The sequence below is a fragment of the Cyprinodon variegatus genome, unplaced genomic scaffold (genome assembly GCF_000732505.1).
Source record: "Cyprinodon variegatus isolate N-32 unplaced genomic scaffold, C_variegatus-1.0 Scaffold480, whole genome shotgun sequence".
In the NCBI taxonomy this organism is placed as follows: Eukaryota; Metazoa; Chordata; class Actinopteri; order Cyprinodontiformes; family Cyprinodontidae; genus Cyprinodon; species Cyprinodon variegatus.
Genome location: NW_015150933.1, coordinates 129210 through 145963, shown reverse-complemented (window position 1 = coordinate 145963; position 16754 = coordinate 129210). Strand labels below are relative to the sequence as shown.

The window sequence follows — 16754 nt, the reverse complement described above, 5'->3', positions numbered from 1 at the left end:
CAAGCAGCCCAGGAATGTGTATATCTATACTGTCATCGCTGCCCTTTTTTCTATACTGCTCATGTGTTGTTATAATCAGCCACGTTAGCAGGAATCGGTGAAATCTCTGAGAGTCTTAAAAAAAGAAAAAAAAACTTTTTTTTTCTACTTTTATTTTTTTGTGCGGGGTGTGGACATTTTGGGGGGAGATATACACCCTTTTGTTTTGGTATGGTATTATAAAAAAAGAAAAAAAGAGTGGCCATTTGTTCGTCATAGTAAAGAAAATAAGCTAGACATAAATTATACTGAGCAATCAAACAGATTTATGACTTTCCATTCATATATTTAAAAATAATTGTTGTCCCAATCAAAAATGCAAACCCTGCACTACATAAATAAGGGTTAACAGAAATTAAAGGCCAGAAAGCATTGGGCTCTGTGGGGAAACAGGGTTTTTTCTCCCACAACTTAAAAAGGTAATAATTAAATAAATGGTGGCATGCTCCGTATCCAAATCCTCAGGTTCTGTTCTGTTCTTAATCACCGGATGGCCCTGAACAGCCTGGGATATGGCATCACCATGTAAACAATGGCATATCTACAGTCACCAGGAGGATGATTCTGAGGTTTTAGGAGAGAACTGATTGGGGCTGGAGGTCACATCAGCACAAGGTGACCCCCACACCCCCTTTATACTGTAATGGACAGCTCAGATATCCACTGTTTGATAAAGAGTCTATAGTTCATTGTGTGGCTTTGGTCTTCTTGCTCTTGCTTTTCTTATCTTTCTTCTTAAGACCATCTATGTGAGCTCTCAGGAGGTTGGAGTATGCCTAGAAAGAATACAATACAGGAGAATGATTAAAGATTTGCTGTTAAAACGAAGGACTGGGTCATTTCTCAACAATGTGTGAGTCGAAAACAATAAGACGTACCATCTGAAACTTGATTACTTCTTTGGTGCTGACCTGAAATTATAGGAACACAATTTAGAAGGAGATCATGCAGCTAAACAGTAACAGAAAAAAAAAATAACTCACCACTGTGCTAATTTTTTTCTTGCCATCAGATGCTCTGACGAGACACTTGTTATCAGCAGGTTCGAATGACTCCGGATACCCTTTTTTGGGCATTGGTTTAGTTCTACCATCATCTAAAAAGAATTTTAAAAAATGAAATTGTAGCTGTTTGGAGGTTAAATGGGTGATTCTGGTCAACAAGGACAACTTACACTTCTTTAATGTGATGACAACGCTCCCAGATGTTCGGCACTTCTGGAAGAGCCGAGTGAGCTCTGTGAGAAACTAAAGAGAACAGTTGGAGATTTATGCTATAATCCTGGTATTTAACGAGTGTAAACACAAAGAGGCTCAGAGTAAACTGTGAGCAAATGCAGTGAAGTAACTGCAATAATTATCAACAGGGGTGGATGGGTGAGGCTGATTGAGTCATTTTTCTATATTTTTACAGTAGTCTGTTGGCAGAAAAAAGGGATCAGAGACCACAGAGTAATACGGGGGTAAAAATATCTAACTTAGATTTTTTTTTTCAGAACTGTTTGATACATTTCAGTCTCAATAACTTTCTGTATGAAGATAATGCAAAAAATTATCAGCAGTGACCACTTTTGTTGATTTTAAATGGTAACTTCTACATATAAACTGGAATATTTACCCAGATTCTATATAAGTAAAGATTTATAGTGGTATTTAGGGCTGCAACTAACGATTAGTTAGCAAATCAATTAATCTGTCTATTATTTTTCCCCATTATCAATTAATTTGAGATAGTAAAAGATTCCTAAAAGAAGACTTTTTAAAAAATTAAATCTGTTGAAACTAAAACTTTTCCACTTAAGGAGTTCTGGATAGAGCATATTGCAGGAGAACTTTTATTTTATTTTTTTTTTATCATAAATGCAAAATGCTTACTTTTCTTTTTTAACAATTCTGGTATAATTACTGCTCTAAGTGGGTTGCTTTGTCAGCTAAACCCACATTTTAGAGTCTCTATACTCAAGTTAACGATTAATTGATTACTAAATTAGTTGATGATTATTTAAATAATCAATTTATCACAATTAATCCAACTAATTGTTTCAGCCATAATGGTATTTTCACACAGACTGCAACTAAAGATTAGTTTGCTTAACAATTAATATGTCTATTATTTTTCTGATTATAAATCGATAGCAAAAGATTCCTTGAAGATTTTTTTACAGCATTGAACCAGGTGAAACCAAAACTTTCCCACTTGTAAAATTCTGGATAGGCAATATTGACAGACGAAATCTTAAATGCAGAATATTTACTTTTTTTCCCTCTCCCCATCTAGGAATTACCAGGATGTGAAACTTTAGTTTGAGAAAAAAGCTGAGCTAATTTTAAGACATTAAAAACATCTATTTGATTTTTTTTATTAAACTTCTTAACTTTTTTTTTTTTTTTTAGGATACATCTGGTCCATTCATTTATCAATTTAAACAACATGGACATCTAAAACACTGAAACCAGTAGATTTAATTAAAATAGAAGAAATATCGGACCGAATATAGGGACCAATTTTGTGAGTGAAAACTAGTTGCAGTGGTAAATTCAATAAGAACAGATGGTTTCAATTCGTATATCTGGAACTTTATGATAAATTAAGGGAATATTTGCTTTTTTTGAACGAGAAACACGTTTCATTTAAGCCTATAGCGTTGATATGGCAGATATTTCCACCATGTGTGAGGTTTATCACTATAACATCCACGACTGCAGTTTAAACATTGTTCTTAATCCACAATGCGAGCGTTAAAAGCCTTTATAATTTTAAAATGCAAGTATTTTAATATTTTCTCAGCCACTTTCAATTTACCCGTTAGCCGGCTGGCTAGTAGCCACTGAGGCTTAAGTCAACAAACAGCAAGAGAAAACACCATTTATGTTTAACAGCGAATTCAACTGAAGAGTAAAAATAATTTCAGGGAGTCTGATGAATGCTCTTACCGAATCATTTTCGAGTAACACCATAATTCCGGATTGTTGTCTGCTGTAAGGCTAACTCACTAACTGTTAGACAGGCACACGTACCATAAGGTGGAGCTCCGCCCTACAGCTTCCGGTCAACTCCCGCCGCATCAAACACTGCCACCTACTGGCATGGAAGAAAACACCCGATGCTGCTGCTTTGGATTTTTTCATTTAAAAATTTGTTATGTGCGCTCTTGCAGACAGGGCTGTAATCAGGATTTTTGAAATACCGAGGTCAAATATTGCGATAAATCTTACTTGACAAAAAAACATCCTAATATGGTGACTTTTTTTAAATGTATTTTGTAAACGTGAATAAAAAGAGTTAAATCACAAGCCCACATGTTTATTATAACAATTCCAAAACTCACAAAATTAGAGTACGTGAGCGACTGTTATTATTATTATTATCATCATCATCATTATACTATATCATTATTGTGGTTATTAATATTGAATTATTATTACTACTATTATTATTGTCACCATCATTACCATGCATCTGCATGGCCCACTAACTGAATCAAATGACTTGCAATATTATATCATTGTGGACTTGATTTTATATATATATATATATATATATATATATATATATATATATATATATATAACAAATGAGAATGCATGCTGATCTTTACACCAATCAAAGTCAGAATAATTTTCATCATACAGTTGACCTCAGTGTTCTCAATGCTGGTTACACATACGTACAATTCTGAGATAATACAGGATTAGCTAAAATAATTAAAACTAAGTCTAATTCAATTCTTTGTATATTAAATAAGTATGTGTATTTTTTAACATTTAATAATAAAGAACAAGCTTTGTCTTTATGAGTAAGGCTAAATAGTTTTCTTTAGTATGCAGATAAAAAAAGTTAACTCATGATGAATTTCTAATGAGCCACTTGATACATATGACTTTACACCATAATGCATTTTCTATTGTTGGTTTATAACCACATTACATCAGCTTTAGGAATCTGAAAACCTCCATGACAAGATTCATAGTAATGTGAAGAACCCCTGGGTCGTCATTAGTCCCTCCCTCAGTAGTGTCACTCACTGTGACCCCCATACCTTCTTTTGTCTAACTACACAGCAGCGGGGTATGCCAGAGTACAGTTATAGCCAAAATGTGTGTGAAGGGCAAGCTGTAGAACAGTAATTGTTCTTGCCAGACTCTTGTAGAGGTTACTGCTTATGTGAAGGAATTTACCGCATTAATAACAACCCATCACATTTAACACACAGTGTTTTATTTCTAAGAGAGTCTGCAACCTCTGATCCAATAATCCATTGAATCAAAGGTAGCAGACTTTGTTTTGTGGTGCAGGAACTTGAATTATTCTTTATTTGCAATCTCCCCCATAAAAGAGAGTCTTTTGTTATGGAGAATATCTGTAAACCTTTTAAATAGGTCATCGGATGTTCTGTTGAAATAATCCAATGCAGTCATAATAAAACATGGACAGCAATGTTTTAGAAAGTAACATTGAAAAAATTATTTGCTTCCCACATAGAGCCTTCAGGGACCAACAATAAAGTCAATTTATTGTACCCGTTTGTCTGCAATTCAGCAATTATGGTTCAAGTTCTATAAATGTTTAATACAGTTCTATAAAGTTGTAAGTTGTGTTGCAGGAAATCCTGCAAAGAAGACTGAAAAAAAGTCTTTTAAAATACATCTTATAGGAGGCTTAACTGTTGGTGTTAATGTTTAATTTATTTCAAACATTTACTTAGAATCTCAGAACAATGAGTCCTCAAAACTTTCATCAAGCCCTAATGAAGCTTTATAATGAAATAAATGACTGATAATTTTTTTTTTACACTCTAAACGCATTAGACAGGATATCCATCTATTTAATATATAATGCATTCAAAGAAACAATATAGGAAAATCTGTACATTAAAAGCTATTAAGAATAACATGTTGTACTGAAAAAGAAAAATGCAACATTAATGTCATGGTATAAATGTTAAGATAAATTATTTATAGTCGTCTGATCAGAACTGTGGTTATCGTGGTGATAGTGCACAGTCCGGGTTGCGCTGAAGATCCCTGAGGTTCACAGCATATTCTGAGTGCCAGTCTCTGTTGAATACGTCCTTCAGCTGGTTGTGCAGCGTCTTACTGTTCCACCCAGAGTGAGCAGAGTTCTGGGAAATCACCAGACTAACTCCAGCTGTGGTCAGGAAGTAGTCGCCCGCCCAGTTAGAAGTACCTGGGTTGGAAAACGGGTATTATGTCGGTTAAAAAAAAAACAGGTAAAACCTATAAGATAAAGTGAACTTTTACTTTAAAATCACCAGCATAAAATATTACCTCACCTATGTATGCAACTTTATCAGTCACCATGTATTTATTATGGTTGACTCTGGCATATGGAATGTCAGACTGATTTCCCACTGGAACGATGTACAGTTTCTAAAAAACAAAAAAACAAACAAAATCAGACGACTTTTTTGAAAAAAAAAAAAACTTTACAGCATTTTGGAAGAATATTTCCTTCCTTACAAATGGCTTTAATTTTTTTTATATTTAAAATGCAGATTTCAATAATGATTTAATTTACTCAGGAAACAAAGCAATCCAAACCGACCTTTTGGAAAAGTAAATTGTCCCTTAAAGGTATTGTTGAGGATGGTCGTGAATTTTTGAAAAGACCCCCTCTCCACTTTAAAAACAATATACACATGCACAACCCTGTACTTCCTTCCTGGGAGGGAATGGCTATTAACCACATGCAACAGCATGCATGAGCCCATTTCTCCTCGTGCACACTATTTAAAAGTTCCTGTTTGCATCGCCTACTTTCCAAAAGAAGATTTGCAATTTTTCCACTACATTTGTATGTCAAACTCACCACCGGTAAGTGAAAATGGCGACGTGCACATAGGACGGCCTTATGTAAACATATCACCAGAATGATTGACAGTTAGGAGGACGACTTATTTTGATGATCCACCTGGAAAAGGAACATCCTCCACTATACCCTTAAAACTCATGGTTTTACCATCCTCAGAGGTAGCACCTGCGTTGAGTTTTCAATTCGGACATACCTGGGAAAACATGTTTAGGTTTTCTGTAGAGGATTTGCTTGTCTTCTCTTCTATGCTGGATTTAAGTTTCAATTCAACAGTATCGGAGGATATTTTTTCAGTATTAGCAACATGATACAGCCTCTTAATTTTGTTAAACTATTTAGATCTTACTGTTTCACACTAAAACATTCATTTTTTTGTCAATTCAGAAGTTTCAATTAAATTCAATTACAATTCAGTTTATTTGTATAGCGCCAATTCACAGCACACGTCATCTCAAGGCACTTTACAGTTCAACAGATCATACTGTTAGTTGATTCAAAGTTTTCTGAGGAAAACCAGTTGATTGCATTGACTCATTGACTCAAAGGCAATCCCTCACACTAAGCAAGCTTGTAGCAATAGTAGAGAGGAAAAACTCCCTTTTAACAGGAAGAACCCTCCAGCAGAAGCAGGCTCAGTGTGAGCGGCCATCTACTGAAGCCTACTGGGGTTCAAGGAGACAGAAGCAGAGATACAAAAAGCAACTGTAAAAGGCGGCACTGTCCATGAACACACAGCCAGGCAGACGAGCTCTGAGCCATCTCCCATGTCAGAGGATGAAGAGAGCACATTCAGATCATTGTTTCTTCTTCTAAACCCAAAAGTACTAAAACCTGATGTCCAACCTGAAGTCCAAAACTGATGCTACAGATCCTGCAGTGAAATAATCGAAAACCCTCACTCCGCCACAAAGATTGATTGTCGGTCTGGTGCTCGTTTGCTGAAACTATGTTAATCTTACAGCACATTTAACAGGACACAAGTGTTCAAAAAAGTTCCCCTTGTGCCTCATTGGTCTACAGAATATTTTTCAGCAATTCTTGTTAATCATAATGTGTTTTTGAGGGAAAGCTGTGAGAGGATATTTCTTTGTTATTGCTATCATAAAATAAGACATTGGCTAAGCAGATCAAGCCCGAAGAGCTTAAGGTGTTCTGGATTCTTCGAGGAGAAACGAGGATAAATTTCTGGTCAGACATCGTTGGTAGGGTTCCCCAAAGTTCCATATGTTCTCCTTTTGTGGATAAAAGCTCTTACAGTGGTTCATTCAAAGTAACATTGTAAGCCTCTCCATACTGATAGAGATAATGACCTTATTTCTCTTGTGTTCTTAAATTTTTCAGATTAGGAAAAATAAGATGGCTTTCACATCTTTTAGCTCTGTTATGTTGATAAAACAGGTAGTCTTTGTTTCTTCGCTGCAGGTCTGGCAGGAATAAAATCTAATTAGGAGGATAAAATCTTCATTGCATACCCAGATTCCTTTGTATAAACTTTACCCCTCTAATAATGACATAATAATTGGAAAACTACATTTTATATGTACTCAAGTTATCTTGTTCAGTGATAAAAAAAATATCTTATCTTACAACTGAAGACATTAATAAGAGGCAAATGAATTTTTTTCCAGGACAGTATCACATAGGAGTTGCAGATACAGCTCCTCCATAATATCTCACTATTTGGATGCTGATGTGATGAGGAGGGTAGTCCATTGAAGCCAAAGACTGAAGAAAGGGCAACATAGCTGGATCAGAGTCACGCCCGCAGCTGATCAGCATCCTGATCTTCACCTTCCTTTCAAATGCAGCCACCTTGATCGCATCGTCGATGAAAGGCCAGTATCTGCAAGAACTCCAGCGTGAGGAGATCTAACAAGACCAACAGGTTTTAATAGAATTGTATTTTGGGCTCACATGTGAGGCTTTTCAAAACGAGTGGTGGGAAAGTACTCCATGACGGCGACATCAACAAACTTCTCAGCATCTGAGATCGAGGACAGGATGGCCTCTAGGTCCTGAGTTCTTGATTGAGGACAGAAGGATGGTGGAGAACACTGGGATGGAACACAAATATTAAAAACAAAGGATATTTGGATGACCCGACACTCTCTTTAGCTGTTTGGACTGAAAACAAACTCCCTGATACCTCTTGGTCACCTCTGTCCTATAGTCCACTGTTCTTAAGAAAGCAGGACTCTTAAAAAGAAATCATTAGGAACTCACAGCAATATACAGGCTGCTGGAGATGTTATCCTCCTTCACCAGCAGGGGGTGCTGTTTATTAATGTTAGTGGAATATTTTGCAGGCCAGGGCTGAGGCAGGGAGCTGTTGGGTTCCCCCATCACCCAGTAGGACTGGAAGATCTTATGAAGATCCATTGCAAGACTGGAGCAATTATAGACCACCACTCCCAGTTCCTTTACCTGCAGTCAAAGTTAGAATTTTATCAACAGCTATTTAAATATTAAAAATATTCTTTTAAGAAACAAATCCATTCCCGTTTATAGTTTCACCTGTGTAAGAGCCCTCCAGTCCATGTTAGCACTTCCAATGAACACATGCTTCATGTCAACGATCCAGAACTTTGTATGGAGAACGCCTGCCGTCAGGCGGCCACAATCTACCCTCCTCACCTGAACCCCTGCAGAAAAATCCGCAAAATAGTTTAATCACTGTTTACAGCAGGTATTTAAAAATGAAAGAGTACATTAAGAAACCTTTTTGTTTCAAGATTTTTAGATCTGTGGAGTTTGATTTGATTGTGGGAACGCTGGTCACGACTTGGACGGATATGTTCCTGGAGGGCAGCTCCCCGAGTCCTTGTAGGATGTCCCTTCCCTTTTTCCACAAAACATCATTAACAAAGAATATAAATGACATGTTATTTATTTAAATAAACTCAGAGTCAAGAACTCACTGGGACATCTGTGGAAGAGTTCACATTGATATCGTCCCCTGTTAGTGTCCAGTAGAATGACACCACCTCCACCCTGTGTGATGCTATGGAGAGCAGGTCTTTCCAGACTTGCTCCAGAGGGATCCCAAAAGTTGCATTGTCTTTATATTTCAAATATAGAGGAATGCTTTCCACAAGGGCCATGCTGCAGGAAATAGTAGCAATACAGAAATAATAACAAAAATATTTGTAACAGACTTTTTTTTGTACTTCAGTTGGATTTTATGTGTAAAAGACATATCACACCAACACATAATATCACATAACTGGGATGCTGGGGAAAAATCATTTTGGCAATATATTGTAATTTTCGGCTGCCCAATATAATATTGATGTTTCGGTTCCTATATACATATATATATATATATATATATATATATATATATATATATATATATATATATATATATATATATATATAGGCAGCCACAGTTGAAGATGTAGACTAATTTTAACCCGAAACAACACAATATATAGTGATATTCCAATAGCTTGATAATATAATATTGTGACGAGGGTCATATCTTTAAGGGTGACCTTATTAATTGTTAGAATTCGTCTCAATCGTGTCTAATTTCATCTCAATGTTAATTCTGCTGTTCTGTGAAGGATTCGACTTCTGCTTGAGAACATTTGTAAACAAACAGCATCACGAAGACCAGAGATTCCAGGTTCTGAACACATCCCTTTTTTCAGGTGTTTTTTCTCTGCTCCTAAAAGCAGCAATTATCAAACCACAGTTGAAAAAGAAGAAGTTGGACAAGCTGCTACTGCAGAACTAAAGGCCTATATCTATCCTTCCCTTCAACATCAGCTGTGTTTCAACAGCAAATTGGAACAGTGGGTATTTTATTACTGAATTAACGTCTTCAGAATAAAAGGACTAATGTCTCAACAGGAATTGAAAAGAAGTATACCATGTGTTCATCTTTAGTTAAATTATTACTGTAGTGGTGTCTTAAAAACAATGCTGCTGCCTGTATCCTCACTATGATTAAGGAAATAGAGTAAAACTCCCACTTCCACTGCATTTCAGAGACCAAATTTTAAAATATTTGTTCTATAAATCACTTTGTACACTATAGTGTACTTTTGTTTTCCTACATTTTTTTATGCAGCACTTGTGACAGAATTGTCTTGTGACTGGAAGATCCAATACCTACAAACTTGCCTCATCTAGCAAGACAGTCTTTGTTAAACAAAAACCTAAAGAGGTCAGTTTATAACAAACAAAATGTTCTCAGTGCATCTATCTGAAATCCACATTGAAGGATACATTTATACTTTTATTCAGCTTACACCAAGCTGGAAAACCTTAAATGTTCATCATGAGCTACTGAACGGTTTAAATTGATGTCAGAACGCCCCAGTAAGTTTGAGTAATTATGCAAAGAAGAAAAGATCTCTGTCTAAAAGATGTCAGAATAGAAATTAAGAACTGTTATTACAAAAGCTGGAAGCTTGTTTTGAAAAGTATTGATTCAGGAGAAGCTGACACACTCTTTCTGAAAGTTTTAAAACCATCTGTGTTACTATTGAACACCCAAACCAAACAGATTCATCATGATAAGACATAACAAAACAAAGCTCAAAGGGTAAGTGTCGTTTTTCAGAGAAACAGTACATAATGGTAAAGTGAGAAGTGTTGATGGGATTATTACCTGCACTGGTCAGTGATGTTAACCCCACCAGTTTCCCCAGGGAGGGTGTCATGTTTTTCCGGAGGCGGTGGTCTCTCCAACACAGCGATGGCAAGAATGATACCGAGTACAGTCAGGCAGCCCAAAATCACAAACAATGTCACACAGCTGGTCCTCTGAAAAGGTTAACAGGATACGACTTTTAGTGAAGGCAACCTCACAAAGGAGAGTTAAAACTTTGGAGCCTACCTACCCCTTTGTTGGAGACATAATTGTCATGAAGGCTTCTGTACACAGAAGTCATCTTTTTTCTTTAAAATCCCTACTTGCTTCTTTTACAAACAAAAATGACAATTAACTTTTAATCATTACAGATGATGTGTTTCATCCATCGATGTTAAAAGTCAAAGCAGAACAAACTCACCAGATAACAGACCCAGCCTGTTTTTTTCACTTGTTTCTTCCCCTTCAGCTCTCATCCAAATCTAAAGCGATCATCCCTGCTGCTAAATGTAACTGAGCACAGTTCCTCTTTTCACTTTCATTTCAGCTTTTCAGATGTGTGCTTTACTCAGGGGCAGCAGAGGGTTGTGAAGAGAGGTGACAGAATGAAAACAAGGAAACAAACATGTTTCTGATTCAATTTATTTGAAAAAAAAAATCATTTAATAATTTATGCAAATAATAGCACACCAACAAACTATCAGCAAATCACTACCAAATCTGGGATGAGAGAAAACAAATAAATTTGACACATATGGTAAGATTCACTTTCTCTGAAACTCCTTGGGGGGGGGGGGGGGGATGGCACTTTACTCCATAAAGAGGAAGAAACAGCAGATTTAGAAAGGAAACCCAACATTATTTATTTTTTGCTTGAATTTGTAAACTATTCCTCAACTGGCTGCATGAAACATCCTCCCACATGATATACAGTACATGTAGGTTAACCAGCACTGCTTTGCTTGCTTTAACCCTCGTCAAATGATAAACGTAAGATAAAACATCCGACAATAGTGCAAAAGGGCAAGATTGAGAGGTAATCTGTGGGACGTAAAAATACAGACATCTAAACACTCAGCTTAATCGTGATTGAAAGATTTGCACCAATTTATTGACATCAATGCAGATTAGAGGGATGGGGGGGATTAATCCCTGACCAGAGCATTAATGAGAAAAAAATTCAGAAGAACACAAATTACAACTTTTCATGATCATCTTTGGTCAAATATTTCAATTCTGCTTCTGGAGGAAAGGTCATAAAAAGTTACAAAGCAACATATCTCTGTATAAGCAGGAATGCTTAAAAACGTGCCTTTTTTTAAACAATCGCCACTTGCTTTGTTCAGCAAGGTGGTTTAACAGCAGAGGAGTAGGCTCCTCCTTCCATTCAGATTGCACATTCCTGAAGGATTTCCTCCCTCGGCTCCCGAATAAGAAGATGAGAACCAAAAAAAAAAAACAGCACTCCCAATTGCCTTTGAGCAGCTGTGTAAAATGACATTCAACAGTCTGGCACAGGAGGCTACAAAGTCTCTAAATTCCTGCTGTGTGATTCACAAAAAAAACTTATAAATAGCTTTTACATTCCTCAATAAATTTGTCAAAGAAAAGGAATCAGACACAAAAATAAACACTGGAAAAATATTCATCTATAGAGAAATGCAATGCAGTTCAGAGGAGCCTGTGCACAAATAGTCAGATTCAAATAAATCATTTGTAACTAAACATACATTTACAGATTTCCCTGAGATGACTGTACTCAGGCTGGCTATTAATTAGCAACATAATAACACATTCATAAAAATCAGACATTAATTTATTTGATTGGCAAATAAAGAGAACATTGTGTAAGATCAAGCTTAACAAGATCAGGTGAGCTTTAATGAAATGTCAAGGTACTTCCTTAAGTCTCCACCTCATGTGGTTGATTTATTAAAAAAATACACTTCCAAACATTGTGAGCTCACCACAGCTTTTTAGATCCAGTCACTTCCTCTCAGACTGGTTTCACTAGCTAACAGCTGTGAACGGCGATCTTTGAATAGTCGCCGAGCAAGTTGGTGCATCTGTGTTTCTGTGCGTGCCAGACTTCAGACTAAATATCCCTGACGGAGGTCATCTGGTGTCACGGCGGCCCTCCTCACGCTCTCGCTGGGCCTTGGACCACCGCCGCGCTTAGAGACGGAGTGGACAGTTCTCCAGTCTCTAGACGAAGAAGTTCTGGAAGGCTGAACTTCAGAGGAAGAAGAGGATGAAGCAGCAGTGGTGCTCTTGATTGTTTCATTGGTACCACTGGGGTCCATGGCTGCATTAATAACTGAAATTAAAAAAATTATTAATAATAAATAATTCATCCAATCTAAGAACAGGGTTTAAGTCACTCACCTTCAAGCTGGATCTGGACCCTCCGAAGTTCTTTCAAAATAGAAACCATTTCCTAAAAACAGTAAATCTGAGTAAAACTAAAGCAAAAACTTTGAAGAAATAACAATTTTCTGTAAAGTGGAAGAAGGAAAAAAAAAAAAAAAAAAAAAACCCACTGACCTTGTTGGAAATTTTGCCAACAGAAATGTCCCCGTCTGCATGAATTCTGTCCTCAATGTCCTCCCACATATCCATCCTGTCCTGGAACAGAACCCTGAATAATGACAGGAGTGGTGATTAAAAAGCTGTAGTCATTATCGTCTGGACCATGTTTCAGATTTAAGTTACAGGATCCTACACTTTAAATGAGGAAAATCAAATATCAGAGGAGGTACACCCCTATATTTTAAAAGTTCCAATAAATGCTATTGTTGAATTGTGGTTTGATCATCCCACTCTGGAAGAAGACTTCTCTAAATACGTCTTTAGATCCTTAAAGTCAATATTGCACATTTTGCACCTTTGCTTATTACAAACGATAAAGGAACAGTTATATTTACTCAGAAGATCAGGTGTCTCTGATCTAAGCCTCATTCTGTCAGTATGTAGGCCGACTAATCTATTTTAATTAAATAAGATTAGATTTAGGATACAATGCAGTTTAATACGATTAAGTTCTGGTCAGATCAAGCATGCAGGGGTCTCTTTCTTCAGGTCTTACTTAATCTTCTCAGCAAGCTGCTCTGTATTTTCTCTGATGGCTGCTGTGACTTGATACACAGGATTCAGCATCAAACTTTCCACATTAACCTACAGAAAAAGAAAAATACAGTTAGACTATGAAACAACTGCTTTTAAAACAAAACATGAAGCTTGTGGAGTCACACCTCTTTTCTGCTTTGAGTCGAATGCCTGGAGCTCAGGTCGTGGTCATCTGACCTCAGTTCAGGTTCTCTTGTTGGTAAAGGACTCTGTTGGATTCTGTGTTTTTTCTCAGACTCTGGGACATGATGAACCTTCTGGAAAAACAAAAAGAGTTTAGAAGCAAATCTCAGAGGGAGGACAAGTAGACAAGCTCAAACTGGTTTGTCCATACAGCAAAACAGAATCACATTTAATTTAATTTAAAGCATCGACACCAGACATTATGAATGTGTCCATAAATTCACCTTCTACTCACATTTTTCCAGTTAATAAAACAACCAAGAAACTACATGCTCATAATTCAAAATTAAGACAATGTTTACAGACTTTATATGAATATGAATGCTTTATATGAATTCTTGGCCGAAAAAGAAAATAAAGATATGATCTAAAAGAAAACCAGAAAAATGTTGCTTCTTTTAAAATGAACTCATTTTGCCTTCATGAAATAATATATTGCTAAAATATACCTGTATATCTGCACATCTACAAGACTAAACTTAAACGTTTGTAAAAAAAAAAAAATATTTAGCTAATTATATGAGGAACACAAATGAAAACTCGTGTTTGCATCTATTTATACATTTGTAAACTAAAGCCTGACTTTGACGTAAGTGATGCAACAGAACAAAGAGAGGAACAAAAGATTGAGTTAACTTTCTGCACGTGTGAAAACAGTACCTGTCCACCGCTCTTTTCCTCAGGGGTTGGTTGATCACCGTCTCCTGCTACGTCATGGATCTCTCTGGCCAGGATCGCCAAGTCTTTGGCAAGATCTTGGCTCAACCTTAAAGTTGAAATAACAAAGAAAAATGACAGAAATCATAAATAAGAAAAAAAAAAAAAATGAATCTTTCCCTATGTTAGGCTGACTTAACAGGCAGTAGGAGAGTAAATATACCTCAGATCAAGCTGCTCCTCTTCTGCAGCAGACAAAGCAACAGTTATAAAACCAAATGATCTAATTTGCAGTGAGAGGACTTCTCATTATTTAGTTCAATATTTAAGTGTCTTTTGTTTAGCTCAATTTATTTGTTCTTGATTTAGCTCCAATAAAAATCCATCACAACATTACATACAACTAATGGGTTTTTTGCTAATCTGTGAATCTTTTGATTTTTTTTTCTTTTTCTAATTGATCGCTTAATACTCAGATAGTAGAATGTGCTTTATGGATTTCTTCCTATAAAATCTTGCCTTCAAGCCATTGCATATCATAGAGACTGCATTGTCTAATTAATGACTATATGAATAATCTAATCGGCTGATGATTATTTCAATAATTGATAAACACGATTACTTTAATTGTTTCAGCCTTGATGCATTTATTTTTACCGTAAATCTAAACTCCAACCAAATGTTTTTCAGTAAAAAGTTGTTTCACATCATACTAACAGTACAGTTCGATTCTCTGATGAATGCAGGTCAAAACCTGTGGAATGAACCAATGAAGTCGAGGTATACCCAGTTTGATTACATTTCTAAAAAAAAGCAATTAAAAGTTTGAGTTGCTGCAAATTCTCTCAATACATACAGTGAGGAAAATAAGTATTTGAACACTCTGCTCTTTTGCAAGTTCTCCCACTTAGAAATTATGGAGGGGTCTGAAAATATCATCGTAGTAGGCCTCTTCACTGTGAGAGACATGATCAAAAAACAAAATACAAAACTTACAATGTATAAATTTTACTATTTATTTGTATGATACAGCTGCAAATAAGTATTTGACCACCTGTCTATCATTTAGAATTCTGACCCTCTAAGACCTGTTAGTCTGCATTAAAAATGTCCACCTCCACTCCATTTATCATCATAAATTAGATACACATGATGGAGATCGTAAGCTGCATAAAGACACCTGTCCACCCCATAGAATCAATAAGAATCCAGCTACTAACATGGCCAGGACCAAAGAGCTGCCCAAAGACACTAGAGACAAAATTGTACACCTCCACAATGCTGGAAAAGAACACGAGGAAATTGCCAAGCAGCTTGGTGAAAAAAGCTCCACTGTTGGAGCAATCATTAGAAAATGGAAGAAGCTAAAAAGGAAAAGTTCTGCCTCAGACTGAGGCTCCATGCAAGATCTCAGCTTGTGGGGTCAATGATTTTTAGAAAGGTCTGAAATCAGCCCAGAACTACAGGGGAGGAGATGGTCAATGACCTGAAAAGAACTGGGACCACCGTTTCCAAGGTTACTCTTGGTAATGCACTAAGACATCATGGTTTGACAGAGTGCATGGCACGGAAAGTTCCCCTGCTTTAATCAGCACATGTCAAGGCCTGTCTTAGGTTTGCCAATGAGTCATGGGAGAAAGTCGTTTGGTCAGATGAGACTAAAATAGAATTTTTTGGTCATAATTCCACTATCCGTGTTTGGAGGAAGAAGAATGATGAGCACCATCCCAAGAACACCATCCCTACTTTGAAGCATGGGGGTGGTAGCATCATGCTCTGGGGGTGTTTTTCTGCACATGGGACTGGGGGACTGACTGCACTGTATTAAGGAGAGGATGACCGGGGCATGTATTGATTTTGGGGAACAACCTCCTTCCCCAGTTAGAGGGACAAAGGCTACTGTACCAAATATTAACATTGATTTTCTCAGGTGTTCAACTACTTATTTGCAGTGGTAGAATTTGCAAAATATTTACAATTTACAGAATAGTTTTGCTTGTTATGAAGAGTTCATTTTGAGTTTACGGCACATAAAAAGGTACAGAATATATTGTCATCTAACCATTTTCCAGATTTTACATTCATTATAAAACAAGTGTATAAATCCAAAATGTTTTTTTCTAGTCCTTTAAACTAAATGAACATAAACTTAAAACTCTAACTGCCTGCTGTAATGAAACAGCTCCTCTGTTTTGCAAAAAGTGATTATACAACTGTTATATCCATAACATTTATGTCATTTATGCGATTCCTAATTTGCTGATTTCAGCTGATTTATGTTTAAAGCATATTTCTTTTAGATATTATTTAATAAATT

The 16754-nt window shown here is 36.4% G+C and overlaps 3 protein-coding genes across 4 annotated transcripts in view; all 3 read right to left on the bottom strand.

The window, feature by feature from the left end:
- Positions 1 to 226: 226 nt before the first annotated feature.
- On the bottom strand, positions 227 to 3088 carry srp14 (signal recognition particle 14kDa). The gene is made up of 5 exons (XM_015389920.1): positions 2973 to 3088; positions 1214 to 1286; positions 1023 to 1135; positions 918 to 950; positions 227 to 815 (listed from the first exon to the last, which is right to left on the bottom strand). The coding sequence occupies exons 1-5, from the start codon at positions 2994 to 2996 to the stop codon at positions 726 to 728; spliced, it is 333 nt and encodes a 110-aa protein (XP_015245406.1). The 5' UTR covers positions 2997 to 3088; the 3' UTR covers positions 227 to 725.
- A 1260-nt stretch (positions 3089 to 4348) lies between these two features.
- Positions 4349 to 10960, bottom strand: pld4 (phospholipase D family member 4). 2 transcript variants are annotated; one of them, XM_015389925.1, is made up of 11 exons: positions 10893 to 10940; positions 10722 to 10797; positions 10490 to 10644; positions 8790 to 8973; positions 8590 to 8710; positions 8386 to 8513; positions 8095 to 8295; positions 7786 to 7925; positions 7549 to 7714; positions 5333 to 5429; positions 4349 to 5226 (listed from the first exon to the last, which is right to left on the bottom strand). In XM_015389925.1, the coding sequence occupies exons 2-11, from the start codon at positions 10770 to 10772 to the stop codon at positions 5021 to 5023; spliced, it is 1449 nt and encodes a 482-aa protein (XP_015245411.1). In that variant the 5' UTR covers positions 10773 to 10797; positions 10893 to 10940; the 3' UTR covers positions 4349 to 5020. The 2 variants fall into 2 exon arrangements, with proteins under 2 accessions (XP_015245411.1, XP_015245410.1); XM_015389924.1 differs by having other exon boundaries at positions 4350 to 5226; positions 10722 to 10800; positions 10893 to 10960.
- Positions 10961 to 11938: 978 nt separating this feature from the next.
- Positions 11939 to 16754, bottom strand: part of cep170b (centrosomal protein 170B) — a 28807-nt gene continuing 23991 nt past the window's right edge. The window contains exons 13-18 of the mRNA XM_015389909.1: positions 14441 to 14546; positions 13723 to 13851; positions 13557 to 13645; positions 13016 to 13109; positions 12857 to 12908; positions 11939 to 12788 (exon numbers count right to left, since the gene is read on the bottom strand). Coding sequence (XP_015245395.1) covers positions 12562 to 12788; positions 12857 to 12908; positions 13016 to 13109; positions 13557 to 13645; positions 13723 to 13851; positions 14441 to 14546 — 697 coding nt within the window. The 3' untranslated portion in view covers positions 11939 to 12561. The remainder of the gene's footprint in view (positions 12789 to 12856; positions 12909 to 13015; positions 13110 to 13556; positions 13646 to 13722; positions 13852 to 14440; positions 14547 to 16754) is intronic.

What these genes read in the sequence shown, in the direction of transcription:
- pld4 (XM_015389924.1), bottom strand. Translation starts at nt 10,772, where the DNA reads ATGACTTCTGTGTACAGAAGCCTTCATGACAATTATGTCTCCAACAAA. An exon ending in ACTGGAGGGCTCTTACACAG is followed by an intron (nt 8,296 to 8,385) that starts GTGAAACTATAA and finishes CTTTGACTGCAG; the next exon opens with GTAAAGGAACTGGGAGTGGT. An exon ending in ATCACATCAGCATCCAAATA is followed by an intron (nt 5,430 to 7,548) that starts GTGAGATATTAT and finishes TTTGTTTTTTAG; the next exon opens with AAACTGTACATCGTTCCAGT.
- srp14 (XM_015389920.1), bottom strand. Translation starts at nt 2,996, where the DNA reads ATGGTGTTACTCGAAAATGATTCG. An exon ending in TGTTACTCGAAAATGATTCG is followed by an intron (nt 1,287 to 2,972) that starts GTAAGAGCATTC and finishes TGTTCTCTTTAG; the next exon opens with TTTCTCACAGAGCTCACTCG. An exon ending in TGTCATCACATTAAAGAAGT is followed by an intron (nt 1,136 to 1,213) that starts GTAAGTTGTCCT and finishes AATTCTTTTTAG; the next exon opens with ATGATGGTAGAACTAAACCA.